This window comes from Physella acuta, unplaced genomic scaffold, assembly GCF_028476545.2.
Source record: "Physella acuta isolate Inbredline_101_S28 unplaced genomic scaffold, ASM2847654v3 ptg000079l, whole genome shotgun sequence".
Lineage (NCBI taxonomy): Eukaryota > Metazoa > Mollusca > Gastropoda > Physidae > Physella > Physella acuta.
The window spans coordinates 1,528,376-1,555,991 of NW_026731599.1; the positions used below are offsets into that span (position 1 = coordinate 1,528,376).

The window sequence follows — 27,616 nt, forward strand, 5'->3', positions numbered from 1 at the left end:
GTTACTTGACCTCCAATGTGTTCGCCAACGGCTATCACGTGACCATGTCATGTCCTGTGGAGCGAGCTGCCATTTGATCCTCGGTTATCTGCCCGTTGCTCACCTCGCTGGCTCGTCTTGTCCCTGTAGCCTTGACCTTGGAGAGTCCAAGTACGCGTCTCGATTTGTCACATGACCTGCCCGTAGATTTGACACGTGACTTCTGCCCGTCCTGGCTATAGAGTAATGGTACACTACATGTAGCTTGACGGGCGCTTGCTATACCAGTAGACTGACTGCCTACACCCACCATGGGCATGTAACGCCATAACCGCATAACTTTGTGATGGCGTCAAGTCAACAAGACAACGCCTCAATGGAGGAGACAATGCAGAACTCGACTCTACTGACGCAAGGACTCGGTCTAGCAGACAACAGGGATCACCTACAGCTGTGTGTGGTGCACATTCTGCTCGCACTCTGGGGCTGCTTGGCTAACTCCAGTCAGGTACGTCCTCTACCTAGGCAGGTGTTGGCTAACTCCAGTCAGGTACGTCCTCTACCTAGGCAGGTGTTGGCTAACTCGAGGTACGTCCTCTACCTAGGCAGGTGTTGGCTAACTCCAGTCAGGTACGTCCTCTACCTAGGCAGGTGTTGGCTAACTCCAGGTACGTCCTCTACCTAGGCAGGTGTTGGCTAACTCCAGGTATGTCCTCTACCTAGGCAGGTGTTGGCTAACTCCAGTCAGGTACGTCCTCTACCTAGGCAGGTGTTGGCTAACTCCAGTCAGGTACGTCCTCTACCTAGGCAGGTGTTGGCTAACTCCAGTCAGGTACGTCCTCTACCTAGGCAGGTGTTGGCTAACTCCAGTCAGGTACGTCCTCTAACTAGGCAGGTGTTGGCTAACTCCAGTCAGGTACGTCCTCTACCTAGGCAGGTGTTGGCTACCTCCAGTCAGGTACGTCCTCTACCTAGGCAGGTGTTGGCTAACTCCAGGTACGTCCTCTACCTAGGCAGGTGTTGGCTAACTCCAGTCAGGTACGTCCTCTACCTAGGCAGGTGTTGGCTAACTCGAGGTACGTCCTCTACCTAGGCAGGTGTTGGCTAACTCCAGTCAGGTACGTCCTCTACCTAGGCAGGTGTTGGCTAACTCCAGGTACGTCCTCTACCTAGGCAGGTGTTGGCTAACTCCAGGTATGTCCTCTACCTAGGCAGGTGTTGGCTAACTCCAGTCAGGTACGTCCTCTACCTAGGCAGGTGTTGGCTAACTCCAGTCAGGTACGTCCTCTACCTAGGCAGGTGTTGGCTAACTCCAGTCAGGTACGTCCTCTACCTAGGCAGGTGTTGGCTAACTCCAGTCAGGTACGTCCTCTAACTAGGCAGGTGTTGGCTAACTCCAGTCAGGTACGTCCTCTACCTAGGCAGGTGTTGGCTACCTCCAGTCAGGTACGTCCTCTACCTAGGCAGGTGTTGGCTAACTCCAGGTACGTCCTCTACCTAGGCAGGTGTTGGCTAACTCCAGTCAGGTACGTCCTCTACCTAGGCAGGTGTTGGCTAACTCGAGGTACGTCCTCTACCTAGGCAGGTGTTGGCTAACTCCAGTCAGGTACGTCCTCTACCTAGGCAGGTGTTGGCTAACTCGAGGTACGTCCTCTACCTAGGCAGGTGTTGGCTAACTCCAGTCAGGTACGTCCTCTACCTAGGCAGGTGTTGGCTAACTCCAGGTATGTCCTCTACCTAGGCAGGTGTTGGCTAACTCCAGTCAGGTACGTCCTCTACCTAGGCAGGTGTTGGCTAACTCCAGTCAGGTACGTCCTCTACCTAGGCAGGTGTTGGCTACCTCCAGTCAGGTACGTCCTCTACCTAGGCAGGTGTTGGCTAACTCCAGGTATGTCCTCTACCTAGGCAGGTGTTGGCTAACTCCAGTCAGGTACGTCCTCTACCTAGGCAGGTGTTGGCTAACTCCAGACGTCCTCTACCTAGGCAGGTGTTGGCTAACTCCAGGTACGTCCTCTACCTAGGCAGGTGTTGGCTAACTCCAGTCAGGTACGTCCTCTACCTAGGCAGGTGTTGGCTAACTCCAGTCAGGTACGTCCTCTACCTAGGCAGGTGTTGGCTACCTCCAGTCAGGTACGTCCTCTACCTAGGCAGGTGTTGGCTAACTCCAGTCAGGTACGTCCTCTACCTAGGCAGGTGTTGGCTAACTCCAGTCAGGTACGTCCTCTACCTAGGCAGGTGTTGGCTAACTCCAGACGTCCTCTACCTAGGCAGGTGTTGGCTAACTCCAGGTACGTCCTCTACCTAGGCAGGTGTTGGCTAACTCCAGTCAGGTACGTCCTCTACCTAGGCAGGTGTTGGCTAACTCCAGGTACGTCCTCTACCTAGGCAGGTGTTGGCTAACTCCAGGTATGTCCTCTACCTAGGCAGGTGTTGGCTAACTCCAGTCAGGTACGTCCTCTACCTAGGCAGGTGTTGGCTAACTCCAGTCAGGTACGTCCTCAACTTAGGCAGGTGTTGGCTAACTCCAGTGATGTCCTCTACCTAGGCAGGTGTTGGCTAACTCCAGTGACGTCTTTCATTTAGGCTGCATTCTCCCATGTATCACATGTTGTCTATTTTCACAATGTTCACACTACGCTTACTTTCAGATAGTCAACATTTTATTCAGCCGACAGTTGAGATCTCAGCTGAAAAATGTATGTTTTCTCAACCTTTGTCTAGTGGAACTGGTCAACGCCGGCTTTCTGTGTCCACTCTACTCGGACACTCTGATGCAGGTACGGTGCGAGTCACGACACACCGTGGCCGGGTTTGGGTTTTGTTATTTATCGGCAATTCTTATTTCGGCGAAAGATAGAGGAAGTACGCAACGTGCTTATATATCCTCTTACAACCGATAGAGGATAAATATAACTTCTGGCTGTTGAGAGGAAATAAGCATTGTGTTTATTTCCTCGACAGGATATGAGAGTATATGAGCACTTGCGTATTTCCTTAACGGTATGACAAAATTGTCTGAGGAAAAATAAAAATAAAAATACCTTTACGTAAAATATAGATCTCAACGTCAAAAGATACTTATTTCATTAATTCAGTTAAAATTCGTAAAATTTATTCTGAAAAAAATCATTAATATTATTTCAGAGTATCCTTAGACTTAGCCCTAGCCCTGACACTTATCCTAAGTAAAATATAACGCGTTAAAAATTAATGCCATTTGCTCTTATGACAATAACAAAAAGCTAGAACAAGTTTCGAACCCGAGACTTTTGCTTGCCGGCACACTATCAATTCTGCCAATGAATCTAATTATCTTTTGACGTTTATATCTACATTTCTTGGAGAAATGGTTGTGTTTTTCCTCAGACAATTTCTTCATTCTGTAGAGGAAGTGCTTATATCCTCTCACATCCTGTCGAGCAAATAAACACTGTTCTTATTTTCTGTAAATAACCGTATTTTCTCTATCGTTTGCCGAAATAAGCACTACCAAATATATCATCCAGTAGTTTTTCTATTGCTAACCCACCATCTAAATAAGTCGGGCTCTATGTGCAGGGCACCTGGAGGCACAGTGTCACCACCTGTGTTGTCTACGAGCTGACCTTCTACACACAGGTGTGTGTGTCCACCCTCGGTGTGCTGGCTGTTCTGCTCGAGCGGTTCTACTACCTGCTGACCTTGCGAACCTCACAGGTCAAGGTCTGGTCTACAGCCCTACTGGCCACGCCTTGGCTCCTCGGTCTGCTGCTGGTGCTGCCTTTGTTCTGGTATGGGTCGTCTGCTAGACTCAGTCTGGTAGGTCATCGATTAGACAGCACATCGCGGTCTATATTTAAGTCAAGAAAGTCTATAATTCAGACAGCACATCGCGGTCTATATTTATTAAGTCAAGAAAGTCTATAATTCAGACAGCACATCGCGGTCTATATTTAAGTCAAGAAAGTCTATAATTCAGACAGCACATCGCAGTCTGTATTTCAGTCAAGAAAGTCTATAATTCAGACAGCACATCGCGGTCTGTATTTCAGTCAAGAAAGTCTATACTTCAGACAACACATCACGACCGTTATTTCTCTGCTGTTCACAGGTGTCTGGTTCGTGTGAAATCATTTGGAAAAAACATTACCAAACCCTGACAATATTCGCCAGCTTTTTCTGCCCAGCCTTCCTCGATTTGGCTCTGGTTGCCGCCCTCGTCATGATGCACGTCATGTTGTCAGTCGTTGCTAGGAAACCAGAGTTTCAGTCTAATCAAGACAGGTAGTAAATTCCACTAATCGTTAGCTTTGCTGGGTGTCTGTCGATTCGGTGCAGAACGTAAAAATCTCGTTAGATTTGCTGTAACTTGAAGTTTGATATGTGGATGTGTCTCACTCATCAGTGTGTAAGTGTGTGGGGGGTGTGAGTGTGGATCCAGACTTTTTTCTCCGGGGGTGCACTTGAAATTTTCGGGGGGGGGGGGCGGACAACCATTTTCGGGGGAGGGGGGGGGGCGGACACTGTCAAAAGTATATATTTTCTATATAAATTCCATTTCGTTCGGTGCCCCCCGAAGAGATGTCTGGAAGAAACTCTGGTGTGGATGTGTATGTGTGCCCCACTAAGACCTTAACCTTCTCTCCACAGGACGGTACCGTGTGAGTGTGTGAGCGTGTATGTGTGTCCAGTTTGACCTTGACCTCTCCGCAGGACGGTACCGTGTGAGTGTGTCAGCGTGTATGTGTGTCCAGTTTGACCTTGACCTTCTCTCCACAGGACGGTGCTGTGTGAGTCTCTGCGGGTCATGCTACTGACCAGCTTCACGTGCGTGCTCCTCCAGTTTCCCTTCTTCCTGGTGCTGCTGCTGGACATGTTCTGCCAGAGAGAGCAGAGTGCCGGCTGTGGTCAGCCAGAGGGCACGTGGGCGGGGGTCATGATGCTCATCATGCTCAAACCGGGGGTGACTCCACTCACTGGACTCGCCTACTCCGACCTGAGGCGCGGGTTCTACGTCTTCTGGCGCCGAGAGAAATGTCGAGAGGTTTACACTGGTTCAGAACTGTGTAGTGTAGGCCAGTCGCAGCTCACGCTTCAGTCCAGCCTCATGTGACGTCATTGGGTTTTTTTAAAGATCAAAGTCTCGAATAACCTAAATTGAGAAGAAAATGAACTAACGGCAGTTTTTTTTTTATATTGAAGAAAGTTCCGGAAGAGAAAGTCACGTTAAACAGACTTTCTTTCGATGATCTTTCCATGGAAAGTTTTTACAAGCTTCTATATATCTTGCTTCATCACGTTTATTAGGTGCGCAATGGTTTTAGTCATGAAACTCTATAGTAATATTTTTAAATTTAAAGTACTGAAAAAATGCATGAATTGATAAAGTGCAATATGGTAGATAAAACATGGATATTTTAAACACTGCCTTTTATTTATTTTATACACTGAACATACTGTTTACTAATTATTAATCGAACTTTCCGTTTGCGGACAGGCTGGGGTTTTTACAAGCTTTTATTTAACTCACTTCCTCGTCAGTCGTCAGTCGTCAGTCTAGACCGAAACGCAGGAGTGAAAATTCGGAAACTTCTACTTGACCGATACGATTCACACTTGGCACGTGGGTCAAGACATGAAGACAATGCAATCTAAAATTAAATTTGACTTAATTGAATGCCTAATTAATTTTTTATGAATTAATTAAAATTTGGACCGAATTAGTAGGCATGTCTAGCCAACTACACCACACGCGTCATCACGTTCAGTAGCTGCGCCATCACGGTACGTTCAATAGCTGCGCCATCACGTTCAGTAGGCGCGCAATGGTTTTTAGTCATGTAACTCTATTGTAAATAAAACATGTAAAGTACTGAAAAAAAATTCATAAAAAACGTTTTAATAACAAGCTTTTATGTAATAATGCACTAAAAAGTAGAAAATAAATTATAGACTACTATTTAAATTACTATAAAGAAAAGCGTGGGTCTCTTCTCAAATATTAGTTAAGGTATCCAATCGGTACTAAAGTGACCCACGCTTTTCTTTATAGTAATTTAAATAGTAGTCTATAATTTATTTTCTACTTTTTAGTGCATTATTACATAAAAGCTTGTTATTAAAACGTTTTTTATGAACTTTTTGTATTAAATGTATGTAGCCTATTTCCGGGTCATTTTGTTTTAAAAGTAGCGCTTCTCATTATTATTAATTATACAGTGGCGGAACTAGAACCTCCCCCGCCCCCACCCTCATATTTTTGAGCCCATACACGCACACACACAAGAATCTGTGTGTGAACGTTGTTGTGGATGTGAACTAGGGGGGTTCCGGTCAAGGCGGCCATATAAAACCCAGTGACCATTTTGGACATTCTTTTTCCTTACTGAGACTATCGAGAATGCAGCCAGTGATCTAAGTGAACTGTGCTGCTCCGGGTGTCTCAGGGGTTGGGTTGGGTTAAGCTACTCCTTTTGTCTCAGGGGTTGGGTTGGGTTAAGCTGCTCCTTGTGTCTCAGGGGTTGGGTTGGGTTAAGCTGCTCCTTCTGTCTCAGGGGTTGGGTTGGGTTAAGCTGCTCCGGGTGTCTCAGAGGTTGGGTTGGGTTAAGCTGCTCCTTGTGTCTCAGTGGTTGGGTTGGGTTAAGCTGCTCCGGGTGTCTCAGGGGTTGGGTTGGGTTAAGCTGCTCCTTGTGTCTCAGGGGTTGCCGTTGCAACTTGGCTGGGTGTTTGGTGTGTATTGTTTTTCTGTGTTGTCTCTTTTGATTTTGATTTGCGTAGTACTAGGTTTTAGTATAAATTGATTTTAGTGTTTATTGGTCCCATAATGTTTTTTGTTCAATAAATGTATGAGCTGAAAATCTTTTGTTTTTATTTTAGATTAATTAAGACTAGGGTTTTAACCACCGTTGGTTTAGCCACGGTTGCACTGACGCCCGATAGTTGATTAGCTTGGGGATAGATTTACATTCTTTGAGACACACACTCTGTCAAGGCTTACACACACACACACACACACACACATATGTATGAGGGGTCAAAACTGACCTCGACTGATCGGCTACTTATATGACCTTTAAATCGAAAAAATCTTTTACCGAACAACCCCCCCCCCCCCCGATATATTATGATGTGATAGGAAAACGCCTTGGGATTTTAGAAAAAACTCGCCATATCCGGGGAAAATCTGTAAAGTGGTCAAAAATGACCAGTCGTATTTCCCTATATAATAAATGTAATATATGTAAAATAAACAATGTAATTTCAGCACATATTTTATGGTAATTAACCTCTGTACATCTGGCTAACTTTTTTGCATGCACCTCTATAGATAACTATGCCGTATGGAAAAACTGTTAGTCAGACTCTAAGCCCTCGAAGAGAGCTAAAAATGACAGCGAGTGAAATTCTCTTTATATGAGCTATTTATAAAAAAAATTTCGAACGATCCCCCTAATATTTTGTGAGGTCGTAGACCGACCCTGGAGGGTAACAAAAAAAACTTTATTTCCGTCGGAAAAAAACCTTGAACCGTTAGATTTGTCCAGATGCCGGATATTGTTTATGCAAATGTAAATAAAGACATACGTCATTCGGTCTATGTACAAGGGAGGTAACTTTTAAAGTAATAATTTTAAAATTATTTTTATACTATTTTCAACAAAAACAGAAAATCACAAAGTATAGCATGCGTTTAAATTAGTACTTCGTTATAGATTAAGTAATGTATCGTATTTAAATTGTAAAAATGTATCAATAAGTTTTTTTTTTTTTTTTGCAAAGCTAGGCAGTATGCCTAGTATATATAAAACTAGTATATATAATAAGCTGTTTACTACTTTAACCAATTTCATAGTAAAAGTAAAGTAGATCTATATCCATCGTGAGCGAACTAGACAAACTCATTGAGTGTTTTTGCCGAAAAGTGTGTACAGTGTAACTTCGTGTTTGGCAAGTCGGACAAAAGTATATGAAGAATAACAATAGTTTGATGTGTTTAATTGTTTCCATTGTTAGTTTTATACTCATGTTTCGTATTTAGATTAGTAATTTAGAATAAATTGTTTTTTATAGCTATGCCATTCTTTAGAAAGTTTTTTTGTTTTGTTTTGTAAATTATAAATTATGAGAAGAAATTGGGCCTTTATGCCTTGCTTATGCGTGCTATGTGCTAGTTTCTAGGGCCCTTATGCCTAGCTTATGCAAGATCAGACATATCACAAGATTGCTTCACCCCATCCCACCCATACCACCCACCCCCACAACAAAATGAGACACCGGTCCCCACCCTCACAACAAAATGTGACACCAGCCCCCCACCCCACAAAAAAATGAGACACCAGCCCCCGCCCCACCCCCACAACAAAATGAAATACCAGCCCCCACCTTCACAACAAAATAAGACACCAGTCCCCACCCCACATCAAAATAAGACACCAGCCCCCACCTCCACCCCCCCCCCCACAACAAAATAAGAAACCAGTCCCTACCCCACAACAAAATGAGACACCAACCCCCCCCCCCCCACAACAAAATAAGACACCAGCCGCCACCCCACATCAAAATAAGACACCAGCCCCCACCCCCACCCCCACAACAAAATAAGACACCAGCCCCCACCCCCAACCCCACCCGCAACCCCCCCCCCCCCACAATAAAATGAGACACCAGCCCCCGCCCCTCCTCCTATGACTAAGTACGACTACAAAAATACCCCAACACACACAACCCGATGACAAGAGCAGGTCGATAGATGACAAACTTGGATTTCTTCATGCGGGCTGGCGTCTATAGACTCGTGACGTCATACCTGGAAAGTTTCTTCCCATAGAAATCTGTGTGAGACACACTGAGACACGGAGAGACACATAGAGACACAAATAGACACACGGAGAGACAGAGACTCAGCGGGAGACACACAGAGAGACACAGAGAGACACGGACTGAAAGAGAGATACACCGAGAAACACAGATTGAGAATTACTCGTGTAATGGGTGACACATCTACCCGACCCTAATCAAACACATTGTGTCATGTACACACGTACATACATATCTGGCACAAACCTGTCTGGTCGGCCGTGGGGGGGGGGGGGGGGATTGACCATACCAAGTTATGAGAGGAGGTATTCAAAGTATGGTGACGTTTTGTTTTTCTCTAAAAACCCTGCCTGTGTATCGAGCGGCCTGTTGATAATGGAGCGGCCGTTGGTGAACTGCGTCGATACAGCCCCACCCCATTCTTGTTAGTCACCAGTGCCCCCCCCCCCCCCTCACTGCGTCTCGTGTCTGCTTGATCGATCGCTCGCAACATCCGGGCGATCGATGAGCACACGGCACGGCGTTCCAGCCTGCTCATTCCTGCACATTGTCGCAGAACAGACTTGCCAAGTTGGTCGCTCAAATCAACTTGTTGTTTGACGTCTAGTCGTCCCCTCAATTCTGCTCCCTATGGTGTCTTTCTATTCAGCTATAGCATTGCTTTCTATTTAATAATTTACAACAACAAAAATTCTGACCTCTAAAATACAATTAGTGTCTCAAAATGTAAACTCCGTTTGTTAGCATTTTATGAGAGCAAAGTCTTTATATGATTTTTTAAAGAGAACTCAGAAAGTCCTTTAGATGTTTGTTTTTCTTCTGTGTGAGCGAGGCGTGTAAATGTTTCATGTGTGAGCAAGATATGACAATGTTTTGTGTGTGAGCAAATCTTGTTGCTGTATGTGCACGTGTCTTGTCCAGCTCTCCACGCGCTGATGACCTAGTTTACCCGCCACCTGGCCACCATGTCGTCTCGCGATGACCTGTGGATCGATGCTTCAACAAGCGCCGGCACTTCCTCTACGGTCGCCATGGAGATGATGTCATCTGGCGTTATGCTAATGTTGCTGGGAGCAGTGAAGACGAGGCCGACACCAGGCACACTGGCACTGGTGAGTGAAGGACATTGGCGTTCACTTTTTCTCACCCAGCCAACAGCCTTATTCAACAGGATTGCTGTGTAGTGGAACAGTGCTGTCGTGTAGTAGAACAGTGCTGTCGTGTAGTGGAACAGGATTGTCGTGTAGTGGAACAGGATTGTCGTGTAGTGGAACAGGATTGTCGTGTAGTAGAACAGGATTGTCGTGTAGTGGAACAGGATTGTCGTGCTGACGTCATGAAACAGGAGCGAAGGCTGACCAGGTTCGTTTAACTCAGGCCAGCAGATATGGGGACGGTGCTGTCCCTATCGCCCCCCGCCCGGCGCCCGCTCACTGAGGACGTTAACAACTACGAGGTGCTCAACAACTACAGAAACAACAACAACAATAACAACAACGGTAAGGAGAAAAGCTTCAAGCGACATTCCATTTTTCTCAGCGCATTGAGTTGGAAAAAGTTTACCGTCAACCCAAAGAAAAAGGAGAAGAACTTGATCAAACTCTCAAACTCTGCTTTCCTACATGGCTCCAAGTTCGACACCAACTACAACATTGAAAACTTCAACCTCAACAACTTCCACAAGTCCGTCTCGTGTTATAATTTAAAAGCTGCGCCAGACGAGACCCCGGCCCCAGTTAAAGCCACGTCCATCAAAAAATTTGAAAAGCCGCCCAGTCCCAAGAGAACCGTGATCCAAGCCTCCACATCGGAGCTGCTCAAGTGTCTGGGGGAGTTCCTCAAACGTAAGTGTAAGCGTCTGAAGCGGTTTGAGGCGTCAGACGCCATCTTGTGGCTGCGGTCTGTGGACCGCTCCTTGCTGCTGCAGGGCTGGCAGGACATCGCGTTCATCAACCCCGCCAACGTCGTCTTCATCTTCCTGCTGGTCCGCGACCTGCCCTCGGGCGAGATGCACCACGAGCAGGAGCTGCAGGCCTACGTGCTGACCTGCCTGTACCTGTCCTACTCCTACATGGGCAATGAGATCAGCTACCCGCTCAAGCCGTTCTTGGTGGAGGAGAACAAGGACCGCTTCTGGGACAGGTGTCTCTTGGTGGTCAACAAACACAGCTCCAACATGCTCCGTCTCAACAGGGACCCCGGCTACTTCACGGATGTGTTTAGTGAACTCAAGACCTACTCCCCTTGTATATGAACCAATGGGAACGCTTCATTCCATGATCTCTTTAGCCCTTCACCGAACTTTTGATTTGATCACATAACTAGGTCATTGCATCTGACCAGAGCTCAGTATTTTAGGCTTCTGATGTTCCCATAATTCAAACGTCGTCCAGATGGCTTCAGGACAGAGTAACAGATTTTACAGCCCCATGTTTCCGCTTTGTGTTTGGGTGTGTGTGTCGGCAGTTGGTCAACGCCAGATGTGTTTTTGTGTAAGTGTAGGCAACTTGGGATTGGCCATTGTTGAAAACTTCTCGTGTGTAAGTGTAGGCAACTTGGGATTGGCCATTGTTGAAAACTTCTCATGTGGATTAGGCTAACTTCGTGTCATCACAGCACGGTCTGTTGTATTGGTAATAAATGTCATACAGACACAATCACACAGGCACAATCACACAGACACAATCACACAGGCACAATCACACAGGCACAATCACAAAGGCACAATCACAAAGGCACAATCACACAGACACAATCACACAGGCACTATCACACAGGCACAATCACAAAGGCACAATCACAAAGGCACAATCACACAGACACAATCACACAGACACAATCACACAGACACAATCACACAGGCACAATCACACAGACACAATCACACAGAAACAATCCCACAGACACAATCACACAGACGTTGTCCAAAATGACCTCGACATTCGTTAATTTTTATTGGTTTAAAATGGTTTCATGAATTGTTTATGGACATGATCTATAATTAGTTTGATTCTACGTACGGCTGATGGAAACAACATGGTGCAGAACATTTCATTATTTATTTCAATGTTGCTCACTTCATGGGACGGCTGGTAGCACGTGTTTGTAGGATGATAAATGTTGGACGTTTGTAGGATAATAAATGTTGGACGTTTGTAGGATGATAAATGTTGGACGTTTGTAGGATGATAATTGTTGGACGTTTGTAGGATGATAAATGTTGGACGTTTGTAGGATGATAAATGTTGGACGTTTGTAGGATGATAAATGTTGGACGTTTGTAGGATAATAAATGTTGGACGTTTGTAGGATGATCAATGTTGGACGTTTGTAGGATGATACATGTTGGACGTTTGTAGGATGATAAATGTTGGACGTTTGTAGGATGATACATGTTGGACGTTTGTAGGATGATAAACGTTGGATGTTTGTAGGATGATACATGTTGGACGTTTGTAGGATGATACATGTTGGACGTTTGTAGGATGATAAATGATGGACATGTTTGTAAAATGATGGACAGGTTTGTAGGATGATAAATAATGGACATGTTTGTTAAAGGATTGTAGAATATTTGTTCAGAATATTTATGATAATTTATACTGAGGCTATATGTGATTGTTTTTTGATAGTGTATGATTACATCTTTATAGTTTGTTTTTTTAATCCATGTATAATTTAGAGTGATAACCTGTTCTTTGATGTAAATAATGACAGATAACATTGTGTCATATGACAGATAACATTGTGTCATATGACAGATAACATTGTGTCATATGACAGATAACACTGTGTCATATGACAGATAACACTGTGTCATATGACAGATAACACTGTGTCATATGACAGATAACACTGTGCCATGTACTTAAATGAGCTATAATTATTAGATCAACTTAAAATGTTCTAAATGTAACACGATACGAGTAATGATCAGCAAGGTTTCGTGTAAACTCAGTATTGTTAAAACGTAGGCTTCAGATATCCATGTCACATTAATGTCACACTCAACTACCAGCGTAGGCAGGTCATAGTTGACATTTCAGAACAAAATCCCATGTTTATATATATATATATATATATATATATATATATATATATATATATATATATATATATATATATATATATATATATATATATATATATATATATAAACGATTTTTAGACGGGATACAATAGTTTGATGAAACTGTAAAGATAAAGCGACACGAGCAAACCGTCCCCATCATTTGTTACAAGGGTCCTTGAGCCCCCCCCCCGGCACCTCCTGCCTACGCCACTAAGTTATCCAAACAATTACAGAGTTTACGTGAATTAAAAAGCTGTCACATTGAGCCTCCATGTCACCCTCAGTTACCAGAATAGAACACACACATCAGGCAATGACACACGGCATTGTCTACTAGAACATGTTTATATTATCATCATATTTTAACACCAGTTTACATTCGGTCCTATTACACACATTCAAATACCTTACCACTACACGCACATACAACTAAATACAATTATTTAATTAGAACAGTGAAAAGCTGAAAACCCAACACACACACACCCACACACAAATATTTCATGTGAAGTATATTTCAGCATCATTCAATGCATAATGCATTTTGTACTATAACTAATTATACTCATTCGATGTACTTGTACGACAAATCAATTCCTGTACTTGTATTAATCAGTCCCAGTACTTGTACGACTGGTCAGTCCCTGTACTTGTACAACTGGTCAGTCCCTGTACTTGCACGACTGGTCAGTCCCTGTACTTGTATTGGTCAGTCCCAGTACTTATACAACTGGTCCGTCCCTGTACTTGTACAACTGGTCAGTCCCTGTACTTGCACGACTGGTCAGTCCCTGTACTTGTATTGGTCAGTCCCAGTACTTATACAACTGGTCAGTCCCTGTACTTGTACGACTGGTCAGTCCCTGTACTTGTATTGGTCAGTCCCAGTACTTATACAACTGGTCAGTCCCTGTACTTGTACGACTGGTCAGTCCCTGTACTTGTATTGGTCAGCCCCTGTACTTGTACAACTGGTCAGTCCCTGTACTTGTATTGGTCAGTCCCAGTACTTGTACAACTGGTCAGTCCTCTGTACTTGTACAACTGGTCAGTCCCTGTACTTGTATTGGTCAGCCCCTGTACTTGTACGACTGGTCATTACCAGTACTTGTACAACTGGTCAGTCCCTGTACTTGTATTGGTCAGTCCCTGTACTTGTACGACTGGTCAGTCAATGTACTTGTACGACTGGTCATTACCAGTACTTGTACAACTGGTCAGTCCCTGTACTTGTATTGGTCAGTCGCTGTACTTGTATTAATCAGTCACAGTAAGTGTACGACTGGTCAGTCCCTGTACTTGTACAACTGGTCAGTCCCTGTACTTGTACAACTGGTCAGTCCCTGTACTTGTATTGGTCAGTCCCTGTACTGGTACAACTGGTCAGTCCCTGTACTTGTATTGGTCAGTCCCTGTACTGGTACAACTGGTCAGTCCCTGTACTTGTATTGGTCAGTCCCTGTACTTGTATTGGTCAGTCCCTGTACTTGTACAACTGGTCAGTCCCTGTACTTGTATTGGTCAGTCCCTGTACTTGTACAACTGGTCAGTCCCTGTACTTGTATTGGTCAGCCCCTGTACTTGTATGACTGGTCATTGTGAAACTATGAACGTTTTGCTACAACAAAGATGTTTGATTAAAATATAAGACGTATCATTTCTCGGCTTTTGTTGATTTTTGTCAAATTTTCATTTTTACAAGCTTTTATTTAAATTGCTTTATTGTTCGTTTGTCTATTTGCTTTTGTGTTATGGGTCGAAGCGGGCGTGTGAAATTTCGACCACCTGTATAGGACCTATTTCTTTCAAACTTAACACGTGGGTCTTGATCTTATTACAAATAAATACAATGCAATGTGACATCAAATTTGACTTAGTTGAATGCTTAATTAATTTTTAAAAACTCTTTTTTTTAAAGTGGGTCACTTTAGTATCTATTGGATACCTTTACTAATGTTAAGGAAGACACCCACGCTTTTCTTTATAGTTATTTAAATAGTAGTCTATAATTTATTTTCTACTTTTTAGTGCATCATTACATAAAAGCTTGTTATTAAAACGTTTTTTATGAATTTTTTTTCAGTACTTTACATGCTTTATTTACAATAGAGTTACATGACTAAAAACCATTGCGCGCCTACTAAACATCACGTTCAGTTGGCGCGCAATGGTTTTTGAACGCAGCCATTACGTGATGGCGCAGCTATTGAAGGTGATGACGCGTGAAGTGTGGTTGGCTAGACATGCCTACTAATTCGGTCCAAATTTTAATTAATTAATAAAAAATTAATTAGGCATCCAATTAAGTCAAATTTAGTTTCAGATTGCATTGTCTTCATGTCTTGACCCACGTGCCAACTGTGAATCGTGTCTGTCAAGTAGAAGTTTCCGAATTTTCACTCCTGCGTTTCTATCTAGACAGACTGACGACTGACGACAGAGGAAGTGAGTTAAATAAAAAAAATTCATAAAAAACGTTTTAATAACAAGCTTTTATGTAATGATGCACTAAAAAGTAGAAAATAAATTATAGACTACTATTTAAATAACTATAAAGAAAAGCGTGGGTCACTTTAGTATCTATTGGATACCTTTACTAATGTTAAGGAAGACACCCACGCTTTTCTTTATAGTTATTTAAATAGTAGTCTATAATTTATTTTCTACTTTTTAGTGCATCATTACATAAAAGCTTGTTATTAAAACGTTTTTTATGAATTTTTTTTCAGTACTTTACATGTTTTATCTACAATAGAGTTACATGACTAAAAACCATTGCGCGCCTACTGAATATCACGTTCAGTAGGCGCGCAATGGTTTTTGAACGCAGCCATTACGTGGTCGTGATGGCGCAGCTATTGATGACGCGTGTGGTGTGGTTGGCTAGACATGCCTACTAATTCGGTCCAAATTTTAATTAATTCATAAAAAATCAATTAGGCATCCAATTAAGTCAAATTTAGTTTCAGATTGCATTGTCTTCATGTCTTGACCCACGTGCCAACTGTGAATCGTGTCGGTCAAGTAGAACTGTCCGAATTTTCACTCCTGCGTTTCCGTCAAGACAGACTTACGACAGACAGAGGAAGTGAGTTAAATAAAAGCTTGTAAAAAGCTTGTAAAAAACGTTTTAATAGCTAACCAATGATTTTACTAACCCTGCTCTTGATTTACGCTACGACAGAGCTATTTTTAGATAACACAAGGAAATTGCGCTAAAATTGTCACTAGACTTTTTTTTAATTACTTGTTATTTATATTGTCAATAATACAAGCTACAAGAACACTCGTGTACAATGTCAATATTTTATGAATGTTTAAATTTGCACTCTTTTAATATTGGAATGATATTTATAAACTCATTTTTCTCGATATTATGTTTTTTGGACATACTGTATTTGTCCTCTGTACATTCGTTATATTGTACTGGTAATAAAACGTTTATAGTATTGAACTTTTTTTAAAATACCGTTTTAATAACAAGCTTTTGTAGAATTATGCACCAAAAGTAAAAATAAAATTATTATTTTCTTGAAATATATGATAGTGAAGCACTATTAAAACAGCCATATGCCTATAGAAAAGTATGGGTCAGTATGTTACGTATTGGAAATCTTTATTAAACATTTAAGAAGCGACACCCACTTTTTAACCATATAATTACGGAATTAAGTTCTGGATGAGATTCTGTCTTAAAGAATGTATTATTATATTGCTTTTGGCACACATAAAGCGTAGGTCAAAGGAAATTTTGTTTCGTTATTTTGTAATGGCCTAAATATATATTGGTACTTACAAGTACCGTCAGGAACGTAGGGCATTTTCTTCCGAAAAATAAAAAAAAATTACAAAACAGGAATAAATTGTAAAATGTATTAACTAATAACATTGCAATCACTGTAATAATCATTTTAATTATTTTTACACAAGCATAACTCAAAAGTATATTTTGAGTATTGATTTATATTGGATTTTCTATGGGAACACATCTTAGATCTTTATCTGACTATACAAACACAGAGAAAGGTGCCGGCATATCCTACTTAATTAGTTCTTAGTGACACATTCTTGTCTGTGGTCTTTCTTGTGTAGTAACAGTCCCTGGACTGAACCTGCTTTTGCTTTCAATAGAATTTACTATGACCCGCATACAAAATATATTGAAAACGAAAGCCTAGTCATTCAGTACACTACTACTAGTAATACTAGTATGATTGTAGCCTACTAGAGGCGTAGCGACCCTTCCCGGGGACAAACTTTCAATTTTCGATTTTGCACCCCATCGCCCTCAAACTTTCGATTTGCACCCTCCCCACCCCCCCCCCCCCCTAAAACTTTCGATTTGCACCTCTTAAAAGACTATTTAACACTCGAATTAATCACTTAATTAAGTGGAAATATCAATTTTCTCTATATATATTGTAGGCAAGATAATTTTCTGTAATACATATAACTATAAAAAAACAAATCTTACTACTAGAACTAGACTTATGCATACAAATAAATTTTACTAAGCCTAGTAAACAAGCCTGCAACTTCTATCTTTATTCTTTTTATTCTTTAGTGATAGAAATCTACATTTAATTACAATATTTGTAAATATTTTTCTAAATGTATAAATATCATTTTTTAAGTACACTCCAATAACTGATTATCAAAATAATAAATTTGTATGTCACTACACATAAAAAATCTGCCATTTCTAAGAAAACCTTAAAATATGACCGTGTGCCCTGACGGTACTCCTCAGTATTCGTGCAAACATTGATCTGATACAAAGTGGTCGTCCATAAATGACGTCACGCTTTTTGTGTGATTTTTACCTCCCCCCCCCCCCCCTCTCCCCTCCGTCACTCATCGTCACAAAAATCAAGACCCCCCCCCCTAAAATGACGTCACACCTCATGCAGCTTATTACCCCATCAAAATTGAAGTTGAATTTTTCTTTAAAAAAACGATATTTTTCCCAAATCTTGTCTGAACTCTGTCAACATATTATAGTGTTTTAATCAATTTTATATTACAGTTTATTAAAACAGTTTTCTAAAACGCCAAATAACGGCTAAAATTCGTTTTCTAGCATTGCTTTTTTATAATGCAAAAGTGTGACGTAACACCCTATGAACACCTCCCTCACCCTCATCACACAACACAGCGTCACAAAATTAAGGACATCATTTATGGACGACCCCAAAGACAATTTGATTAAAATTGAATAAACAGAAGTTAAACACACGTTTTTTTTTTTTGCTTTATAACTTTATATCAGAGGCGTAGCGACCCTTCCCGGCGCCCGGGGACAACCTTTTCGATTTGCACCCCCCCCCCCCCCTCAAACTTTCAATTTGCACCCCCCTCAACCTTTCAATTTATTTTTCCAACCCATTTTGGCGCCCCCTAAGGTCGGCGCCCAGGGACAAATGCCCCCCCCCCACTACGCTACTGCTTTATATAAATAATTATAAAGAAAAACGCAAGTCACTATATTATATATTTGAAACTTTTGACTACTGTTTGGGAAGCGGACCACGCTTTTCTTTATAGTTGTTTAAATAGTAAAATAATATTATATTTTTAAAAACTCATTATTTCCTACTTTTTGGTGCATTATTACATAAAAGGTTGATATTAAAACGTTTTTATTTAGTTATTATTTGCTTTTTATAATTGCACCATTTTGACAAGGGTAGGCGTAGGTTAAATTGAAACAAAACGAAAAGTTTAACATGTTAAACAAAATTTAGCGGAAAATAAAATTGAGAAAAAAGTGGGGTTTAAAGATATAAGCCTAGGTCAAGACTTACAGGCCTGATTTACGACCTATGATATGGCCAATCAAATTTAGTCTTACTAAAGTGGAAATTCGAGTTAAAATGTTGGGTTATTGTAGACTGTTGTTTTTTACAGCCCAGAGGATGAATGTTTAAAAAAGAAAATCGATAAAAACGCATCCGCATAGACTACTGTAATTCAGAGGCGTAGCGACCCTTCCCGGCGCCCGGGGACAAACTTTCAATTTGCACCCCCCTCAACCTTTCAATTTATTTTTCCAACCCATTTTGGCGCCCCCTAAGGTCGGCGCCCGGAAACATATGTACCCCCCGCCCCCCCCCCCCCCCCCTTCGCTACGCTACTGCTGTAATTTATGAGCCATCTTTGTTAAATGATGTCTTGTAGATCTAGATCTATTTCCTTTTCAGTTTTTCGTCATGCAGTAACATAATAACATCTTGTTCTTACTATTTGGAAAAATCAATTTTTTAATGTCTTGTTTGGTACTAGAGTAGTACTAAAGGTTTTAGGCTTTGCGAGGTAACTAGTATGATCTCTATAGTTATACCAATTAAGTACCGGTAGATCTCCTGAATCTAGATCTAGAGAAAAAAATCTAGATCTAAATCTAGATCTCTAGATCTAGACTAGGCCTGTGCAATATCATAGAGTCTAGATCAACGAGGTTGGAACCATGTTTTCACTCTCATTAATTTCAGTTTTTATAGAAGAATCAATGGGGGAGTTTTAAATTAATAGTATAATACCAGTGTCCGATAATAGAATCTGGGGTAATCTATCGTTTTGGGTACGTAAAATCGCCCGCGACTAGTAATGTGAAAAACAGGTGACTCCTTACATTTTAATAATTATTTCACATTTTGAAGAGGATTTATCTTTTGAAAAATACAAAAAATGTTTCCTTGTTTCATTTATGTAGGCATTCCGACTTCCGCTGTTTCGATTCGGTATTCAACATCCGGACTTTTCGATGCAGTCTTTATAAAAACTCGCCCTTTTCCGAAGAATGCCGAATCTCACTGTTGGAATCGAGTTTTTAGAAATATTCGATATAGATATTCTAGTGTAGTCGTATTATATAGTTAGTCTCATAAAAATTCAATTTTCTTCAAATTATAAAAAGAATAGCATATAATTGTAGAGCTTTAAAAATGCAATCCAACAGTACCAATTTTATTAATTTAGCATAATTGGTTGATTAAATATAATTTTTTTAGTGTCGCAAATAAAATATATAGAAACGCGACCAAAAACGCAGGTAAAAAGTCAAATTCACTTGTTTTAAAGCTAGTAAGCAAGAAAAGACATGATTCTTTCTTACTATTGAAATCAGTTTGCTTATACCTACATTTTTTTACACCAAGGTGAAAGTAAATAGTTTATATACATTTATAAAATGCCATTTATATAATTTATTGTATGTTTTGTGATGAATTTTCAATTGGAAAATACCGCATTTGGAAGCAGAAAGGTAAATTCTACAGAACAGATGTTGTTTGGAATGTTATAGATTATAGATCTAGGCCTATATCAAAATGTTTGTTTAATAAAATTCAATTAGAGTCCACCCATTTCTGATGGGTACCTGATATACATTGGGGAAATTAAAGGTAAAAAGTAAAGGCGGCTGTGAATATCGCTGACCACACAGACAATCACTTCATATGGCGAGGTCAAGAAACATGAACTCTACTTCATCTGCCAAATAGATTGCTTTGTCTACAGAGGAATCTTAATTAATGTTTACAGGGGCCTAATAAAATTGAGTTATGTTTGTAAAAACATTAGGCCTAAGCTTTAAAAACTTATTTTGGTCAATATCGGAAAAAATAAAAATCTTTTCGACTAAATGGGTTGAAAAAAGCTTTGAATTTGTTTCATTGTTTGTTATTATATCTTGTAGTATTTGGAATTGAAGCTTTCTTTCTTAATTACAAGTTGTATAAATTTCATACCTTAATGTAATTTCTTTTTAATTCAGTATTAGCCTAAATGTAAGGTAGGCTACAGAATTCAGATATTACCTATGGTTTTGTGATTTTTATATGTTTATAACATTTGTGTTTATGAAATGACCTAATGAAGTTATCAAGCAAACTGTTTTATTATTATTTTAATAGGCCTGCAAGTTATAAGTACAAAATATAGATATCTAATCACTAGATCTAGGTCTAAGTTTAAGAAAAAACTACCAAAAGGGTTTGAAATACTTAAATATAGTACTAAAAGTAGCTATGTTTTGAAAAAAAAATATCTTAAACTGGAGACATTCAATTTAAAAGTCATTATAAAAACTCCACGATCTAGATTTATTTCTAGGTCTCTAGTAGGAATACAGATTTAGAGGCTTTCCCATAAGTATCAATGTACTATCTTAGCTATGTGGGAGGTCAGTACGAGTTCACTGGGAAAAAAATCGGAACTGCCGTAGGGGGGTGGGTTTAGTGCGCAAATGCTCCTGACCGATTGCCAAAAGGTACAGAAATTCTAAAGATACATTTTAAAAGAAAAATGGACGGCTGAACTGCAGTTATCAAAATATCTGTGTAAGTAGAAGTATAAATAATAATATTTTACACAAATATAGCTGTCTTTTGCTAAATCTAGCTCAATTTCCACGAAAATCGCATCCGGTCGCAATAATTTTTATATCAGCTTGTCGGCCATTCAACGATCTATCACGTGTAGCAGACACCAAACAGATTTACCCGTATGGTATTGCGCGAATGCTATTTTTAGCAACAGTGCCGAGACGCGATCGAAAAAAACGAACTAGAAAGTGGCCATAAAAAAGCGGGTCAGGGGAGGTAATTCAACTCGCGTTATGAGACTAGCTATATTATATGTTTCAATTAGAAAATTACCGCCATTATGACAATCTTTAAGCCGAAATCGATCGCACGATTCTAATGAGTTTATCTCGCGAACATGTCCCGTACGGTGCTGTCACATTTTAAATAAGTTTACGTATTAAACCCTTTATAAGTGTCTTGCCATTAGTTGTAAGTGTCCATTAAATAAACAAATATTATTATAATAACGGTTTTATGGCACTTACTACTTCTGCTTACGAGTTATCATACATGTCAAATCCCCGAGCTAGCGCTTCGGCCTTGACAACGCCATGGCGTCGGTTTAGCACCGCATTACCTATTATCGATAAAATACGCGCACTAATGCCAATGACGTAGTTTTCGAAGTTGGAAAGAATTTAAATTGTGGGTGGCACTGTTAAAACTAGATAAAATACGTTGATCAAGTTATCTATTAAAACCGACAGGCAAGAAGCTTAGGCTTACATTAAATAGTGTTAAGCATTTCACACATACCTACTTACTTAGATTTAAGGCTAATACTAATAGCCTTTAATATACTATTATACTTTATACTATAAATAAGTTATAGGCCTATTTCTTAGTATAACTAATGCTATATACTATATGTATCGATTGATAAAGTAAGTCTGGGCCTATTATTGGTTATGATAAGTAAAGAAGCTTGGTGATAAACTTATTTAATTATTTGTAATAATTATGCTTATGACATTAGTAAATAATTAACAAAAGGTGCAGCAATTGACATGGGGGGGGGGGGTACTAATTAATAAGGCAGTGAATTTAGAATGACATGAAAAAGGCATGATAATTATTATTCATAATAATTTAGGATACAATTTTTACATTTAATAATAAAAAGTAACAAAAAACAAATAACAACAAACAATACGGATTTAAATCACTGCATGTTGCCAATGTATATATTCATATAAGCAGATAGACAGGGAAGCTGTAACTTCTGATTTGGTACAAATTAACACTTAGCTTATTAAACTTTTACAAGAATTTAAGGTTTTTCTATTGATTAGTAATTTAGTTGTACCAAAATATCAATAGGGTCTTATAAAGGCCCTAGTATATTAAAGTAGTTTCCCTTTTGGACCTGTCAATCCATCATCCATAAAGCAGCTGAAGTAGAGTTTATCTGTTTCTTGACCCATGCACATGAAGTGATGGTGTGGTTAGCTCTCTGCCAAGCTATCTTTACTTTCCCTTGGGTCAGGTACTCATCTGAGCTTGGTGGATGCTGCACAGACAGACTCGTCTGAGATCTGAGCTTAAGACTTGCATGTTGGTAGTTGAGTGCTTTAACACACCATCCCTAGTTTTATTTTTCAGCATTCTTCTTATTACATGCTTCAGTATCAATAACCAAAATGTATCCTATCTATTATAGTAACATTCTGGACATACGTCCGTTGCAGTCATTATAATTACTATAAAAGGGTGCAACACCCTTTCCTAGGACTTTTTAATTATATGCAGTCATACTTAATATAATTTTTTTCTATATTTCTATTGCCCCCACCTTCTAGCAAAGTTTCAATTTTAATATTAAAAAAAAAAACATAGACTTTCAGTCTGCATATTGACCTATATAGAACAGCACCCCTCACTTTAATTTGACTTGATTAGTTCTAATTATCCTTCATCAAATTTTGATTTTACTTTCATATTTCTATTGCCCACACTCTCTAGCACTAATGTGCAAAGTTTTATAATTATATCTCGAATAGCAGCAGTGGTATGCAAGCCTAAAGCCAATCACACAATTAAATCCGATGTTACAGTGATATATAACAGGTTTAATACATAACTTTAAAAATTCATATAAAAAAAACTATTAGGCCTAGAATGATAAATTTGGTATTTTTATCAATGGGGTATATTATAGGATTAATCTGTGTACATTTTATCATTCTATGGTAATTAGGAAAAATATCCCAACATTCCTAATTTATGTACCTGTTTTTAAACAATTGAATTAAAACTTTTCAGTAATAAATGAACACCAGCGATGTTTCCAACAGATGAACAGATGCAACCATGCTCATTTACTATAGCAGCCATCTTGTTGAAGTTTTATTTTTATAGACTTATAGCGCGAGATTCAGGCGGAAGTTACTCTATTTTAGAAATGGCTACTGTTTATACTAGTTTATAGTTTATATATATATATATAGCAAATCTTGCTTGCAGACACTGCGGTTTAAAGTTAATTTCTGGCCTATATTGATATATTCAGCCATTGATTTAGGTTTATTATTCATTTATCTAGGCCTATAGGCCTAATATTTGACACAAACATATCACAATATACTTCTATTACAGCCTTGACAATGAGGTAACGTTTTCGTACATTAATAGCCGCGGGTGATTTTACGTACCCAAAACGATAGATTACAACCTATCGTTTTGGGTACGTAAAATCGTCCGTGGCTATTATTAAATTTACTAATGTACGAAAACGTTTACCTCATTGTCAAGGCTTTAATAGAAGTATATTGTGAAATGTTTGTGTCAAATATTAGGCCTATAGATAAATAAATAATAAACCTAAATCAATGGCTAAATATATCAATATAGGCCAGAAATGGTAATCTATCGTTTTGGGTAAGTAAAATCGCCTGCGGCTATTAATGTACGAAAACGTTACCTCATTATCAAGGCTTTAATAGAAGTATCTTGTGATATGTTTGTGTCAAATATTATAGATAAATGAATAATAAACCTAAATCAATGGCTAAATATATCAATATAGGCCAGAAATTAACTTTAAACAGCAGTGTCTGCAAGCAAGATTTACTATTCACTATCAGCCATTTGTAAAATAGAGTGGCTTCCTCCTGAATCTCGCGCTATAACTTTATAAAAATAAAACTTAAGCAAGATGGCTGCTATAGTAAATGAGCATAGTTGCATCTGTTGGAAACATCGCTAGTCTTCATTTATTACTGAAAAGTTTTAATTCAACTGTTTAAAAAAAGGTACATAAATGAAACAAAGGAACATTTTTGTATTTTTCAAAACAAAAACCCTCATCAAAATGTGAAATAATTATTAAAATTTAAGGAGTCACCTGTTTTTCGCATTACTAGTTGCGGGCGATTTTACGTACCTAAAACGATAGATTACCTAGAATCTTCCTTTAAAAAATGGGATGTTAAATGGGTAATCTATCGTTACCTCATTGTCAAGGCTTTGCACGCAATATTTGCTATATAAACATTAAACAGCTGCAAACTGAAAATAAGAGTGGTTTCCCCTGAATCTCTAACTATAATTTTACCAAAAAAAAATTTAAATAAGCGATGGCTGCTAAAGTAAATGAGCTTGGTTGCATCTGATAAAATATTGCTAGATCTAGTCTTTATTCATTACTGAAAAGTTTTAATACAATTGTTTAAAAACAGGTGCATGAATGAAACTGAAACATTTATGTAACTTTCATTTTCAAAACATCCTCCTAAAAATGTGAAATAATTACTAATTAAGGCCTACTAAATTTTAATGAATCACCTTTTTTCACATTACTAGTCTCAGACGATTTTACGCACTTAAAACAATAGATGTATTGGGGGAATTTTAATACCAGTGTCCGATAATAGAATCTTCTTTAAAAAAGGGGTGTTAGGTTACTGGTAGTTAAATACACACATGGCTTGCTAATGTCAATGCTAACCCTATCCCTAACCTTAACCCCAACCCTGGTCCTACTAGACGCCTAACCCTAATTTCTAACCATAAAACTAGACGAGATTACAATACTTCTAACAACCTAACACACCTATTTTTGGAAGAGTCTATCATCGGGCATCAGTATCTAAAATTATCCGATGTATTTATTTAACTAATTTTAATTAGATCTACTTGCTAATGAATTGAATAATAGGTTAACGGTTAAATAATGTCATCACTAACTGCTAATCCCGACCCTAGTGTTACCATGCCTAACCATAAAACTAGTTTACAAAACTACTAACAACCCAACTAACCCTATTTTATGGAACAGTCATTGAATCATTGTAATTTAAGTCCACATAGGCCTACTACCACTCATGGGACTTTATCGTTTTGAAACCAGGCTCTAGAGATGTAACCTACACTTCTTCAAAAGAACGGCAATATTTAACAATAGGTCTACTGTTAGTGTGAATAGATAATTTGATATGCAGGCCTAACTGAAAAGTATACAAAGTAAAATTTCTAACTGATGCAAAATTTTATAAATCATGTTTGAATGAACAGTAGAAGAGGAAAATAAGGAAAAAAAAGTAGGTCTACATTTTAATTTTACTTAGGCTTAAAGTAACACATTAAAATATAATTTAATATAAAACACGTAGGGTCTCTTCCTGGCTGTTTCAAATGACGTGGTATTGAAAGTCGACTCAATAGAAAGGAGTTGTTCAATCATCGACAAATTTTGGGTGTGGTAACAATTGGAACAACTTGGTATATAGACATGATTTTTAAACCATTTTTAATTACTTAAACTTTTAAAAATAGAATATAATCTCGTAGAAAAAAATAATTGCGCACCAAGTGAACAGCAAACAGTATGTGTATAATAGTGCGGAATATTATTAGTACTTTATAAATTCACGTGCGTTTTTGTTGAGAAATCAGAAATGGCATAAATTACTACTTCAGGTCAACGGAAATTACTCAAAATTTTGACAGAATGCAGAGAATTAGATCTTTTACGTACATGTGAAATTTCATTTATCTATCTGAATTTAATTTTGAAAGACTTCTATGGCTGTAACCTGAACATTATAAACCACTCTATTGACAGGTTGAGCGACCACCTTGGGGAAATGAAAGCGAATAAGTTGTGTGCTACACCCCAGCCAGAAGCTGTAAAAGAGAAGAAAGTTAAAACTGCCCATCAAGACCTCAACAAAAAGGATCAAAACTCACAGGAAGATGAAGCAACTGATTTAGTGGGGGCATGTTCACCAACTATCACAAAAAAACATACAAAACACAAGAAAAACAAGAGTATTGAAGAAGATGAAGCAACTGATTTAGTGGGGGCATGTTCACCAACTATCACAAAAAAACATAAAAAACACAAGAAAAACAAGAGTATTGAAGAAGATGAAGCAACTGATTTAGTGGGGGCATGTTCACCAACTATCACAAAAAAACATACAAAACACAAGAAAAACAAGAGTATTGAAGAAGATGAAGCAACTGATTTAGTGGGGGCATGTTCACCAACTATCACAAAAAAACATAAAAAACACAAGAAAAACAAGAGTATTGAAGAAGATGAAGCAACTGATTTAGTGGGGGCATGTTCACCAACTATCACAAAAAAACATAAAAAACACAAGAAAAACAAGAGTATTGAAGAAGATGAAGCAACTGATTTAGTGGGGGCATGTTCACCAACTATCACAAAAAAACATAAAAAACACAAGAAAAACAAGAGTATTGAAGAAGATGAAGCAACTGATTTAGTGGGGGCAAGTTCACCAACTATCACAAAAAAACATAAAAAACACAAGAAAAACAAAGTGTCTATGCAAAGTGCCTATGATGCCTTAGGTGTAGCAGAAGCACGGCCATCGGTTGCAAGTTTGTTAGAGAATGAAACATCAGAACCTCAAAAACACAAGACAAAAAGGTCTAAAGCTGAACGTTTGCTAGAGAATGAAACATCAGAACCTCTAGAGAAAAAAGTGAAACTCTGTCATGACTCAGGCCAAAAAGCAGTAGATAAACCTGTTGTTACGACAACAGGACATGGCATCTTTCAAGGTCAATGGCAAGGTCAGTTGTTTGAAAATAATGAGAGACAAAACAAGTTTTTAAGACTTTTAGGTGGTATGAAAGGTGCGGGGGCAGGTGAGGAGAAGAAGAAAGGGCTGTTTGGGTCCCTGGGCTCCAGTGCCCTGACTCTGGAGAAAGCTGCAGACCTGAACTCAAGGCTTGAGGACCAGTACAACAAAGCTCTTCACTTCAAACTGACAGGGAAAAAGGGCTCCGGCTTTGGATTCACCCCTGACCCAGCAGAGGGCAAGAAGTTCCACATAGATGTGAACAAGACCAATTCTGTACAGTTTGATGATTGAATAAAATGCTAATCTACTTCAAACTTTTGTTGATCCCTTCACTCAGTCAGCAACTC

General features: G+C 39.2%; 3 protein-coding genes across 4 annotated transcripts; all 3 read left to right on the forward strand.

Annotated features, from left to right (window-relative positions):
- Positions 1-210: 210 nt before the first annotated feature.
- Positions 211-5,889, forward strand: LOC131955666 (uncharacterized). Its single transcript, XM_059319869.1, has 5 exons — positions 211-487; positions 2,628-2,756; positions 3,538-3,777; positions 4,070-4,242; positions 4,738-5,889. The coding sequence occupies exons 1-5, from the start codon at positions 326-328 to the stop codon at positions 5,069-5,071; spliced, it is 1,038 nt and encodes a 345-aa protein (XP_059175852.1). The 5' UTR covers positions 211-325; the 3' UTR covers positions 5,072-5,889.
- A 3,976-nt stretch (positions 5,890-9,865) lies between these two features.
- On the forward strand, positions 9,866-14,728 carry LOC131955751 (cyclin-dependent kinase 5 activator 1-like). The gene has a single exon (XM_059319999.1). The coding sequence runs from the start codon at positions 10,163-10,165 to the stop codon at positions 11,027-11,029; it is 867 nt and encodes a 288-aa protein (XP_059175982.1). The 5' UTR covers positions 9,866-10,162; the 3' UTR covers positions 11,030-14,728.
- A 4,440-nt stretch (positions 14,729-19,168) lies between these two features.
- LOC131955556 (lysine-rich nucleolar protein 1) lies at positions 19,169-27,583 on the forward strand. 2 transcript variants are annotated; one of them, XM_059319728.1, is made up of 3 exons: positions 19,175-19,304; positions 25,562-25,751; positions 26,276-27,583. In XM_059319728.1, the coding sequence occupies exon 3, from the start codon at positions 26,298-26,300 to the stop codon at positions 27,558-27,560; it is 1,263 nt and encodes a 420-aa protein (XP_059175711.1). In that variant the 5' UTR covers positions 19,175-19,304; positions 25,562-25,751; positions 26,276-26,297; the 3' UTR covers positions 27,561-27,583. The 2 variants fall into 2 exon arrangements, with proteins under 2 accessions (XP_059175703.1, XP_059175711.1); XM_059319720.1 differs by lacking the exon at positions 25,562-25,751 and having other exon boundaries at positions 19,169-19,304.
- Positions 27,584-27,616: the final 33 nt, after the last annotated feature.

Excerpts from the sequence above, each read along its gene's own strand:
- LOC131955666 (XM_059319869.1), top strand. The coding sequence starts at position 326 with ATGGCGTCAAGTCAACAAGACAACGCCTCAATGGAGGAGACAATGCAG. Across the intron at positions 2,757-3,537 it reads ACTCGGACACTCTGATGCAG|GGCACCTGGAGGCACAGTGT; the intron begins GTACGGTGCGAG and ends CTCTATGTGCAG. Across the intron at positions 3,778-4,069 it reads CGTCTGCTAGACTCAGTCTG|GTGTCTGGTTCGTGTGAAAT; the intron begins GTAGGTCATCGA and ends TGCTGTTCACAG.
- LOC131955751 (XM_059319999.1), top strand. The coding sequence starts at position 10,163 with ATGGGGACGGTGCTGTCCCTATCGCCCCCCGCCCGGCGCCCGCTCACT.
- LOC131955556 (XM_059319720.1), top strand. The coding sequence starts at position 26,298 with ATGAAAGCGAATAAGTTGTGTGCTACACCCCAGCCAGAAGCTGTAAAA.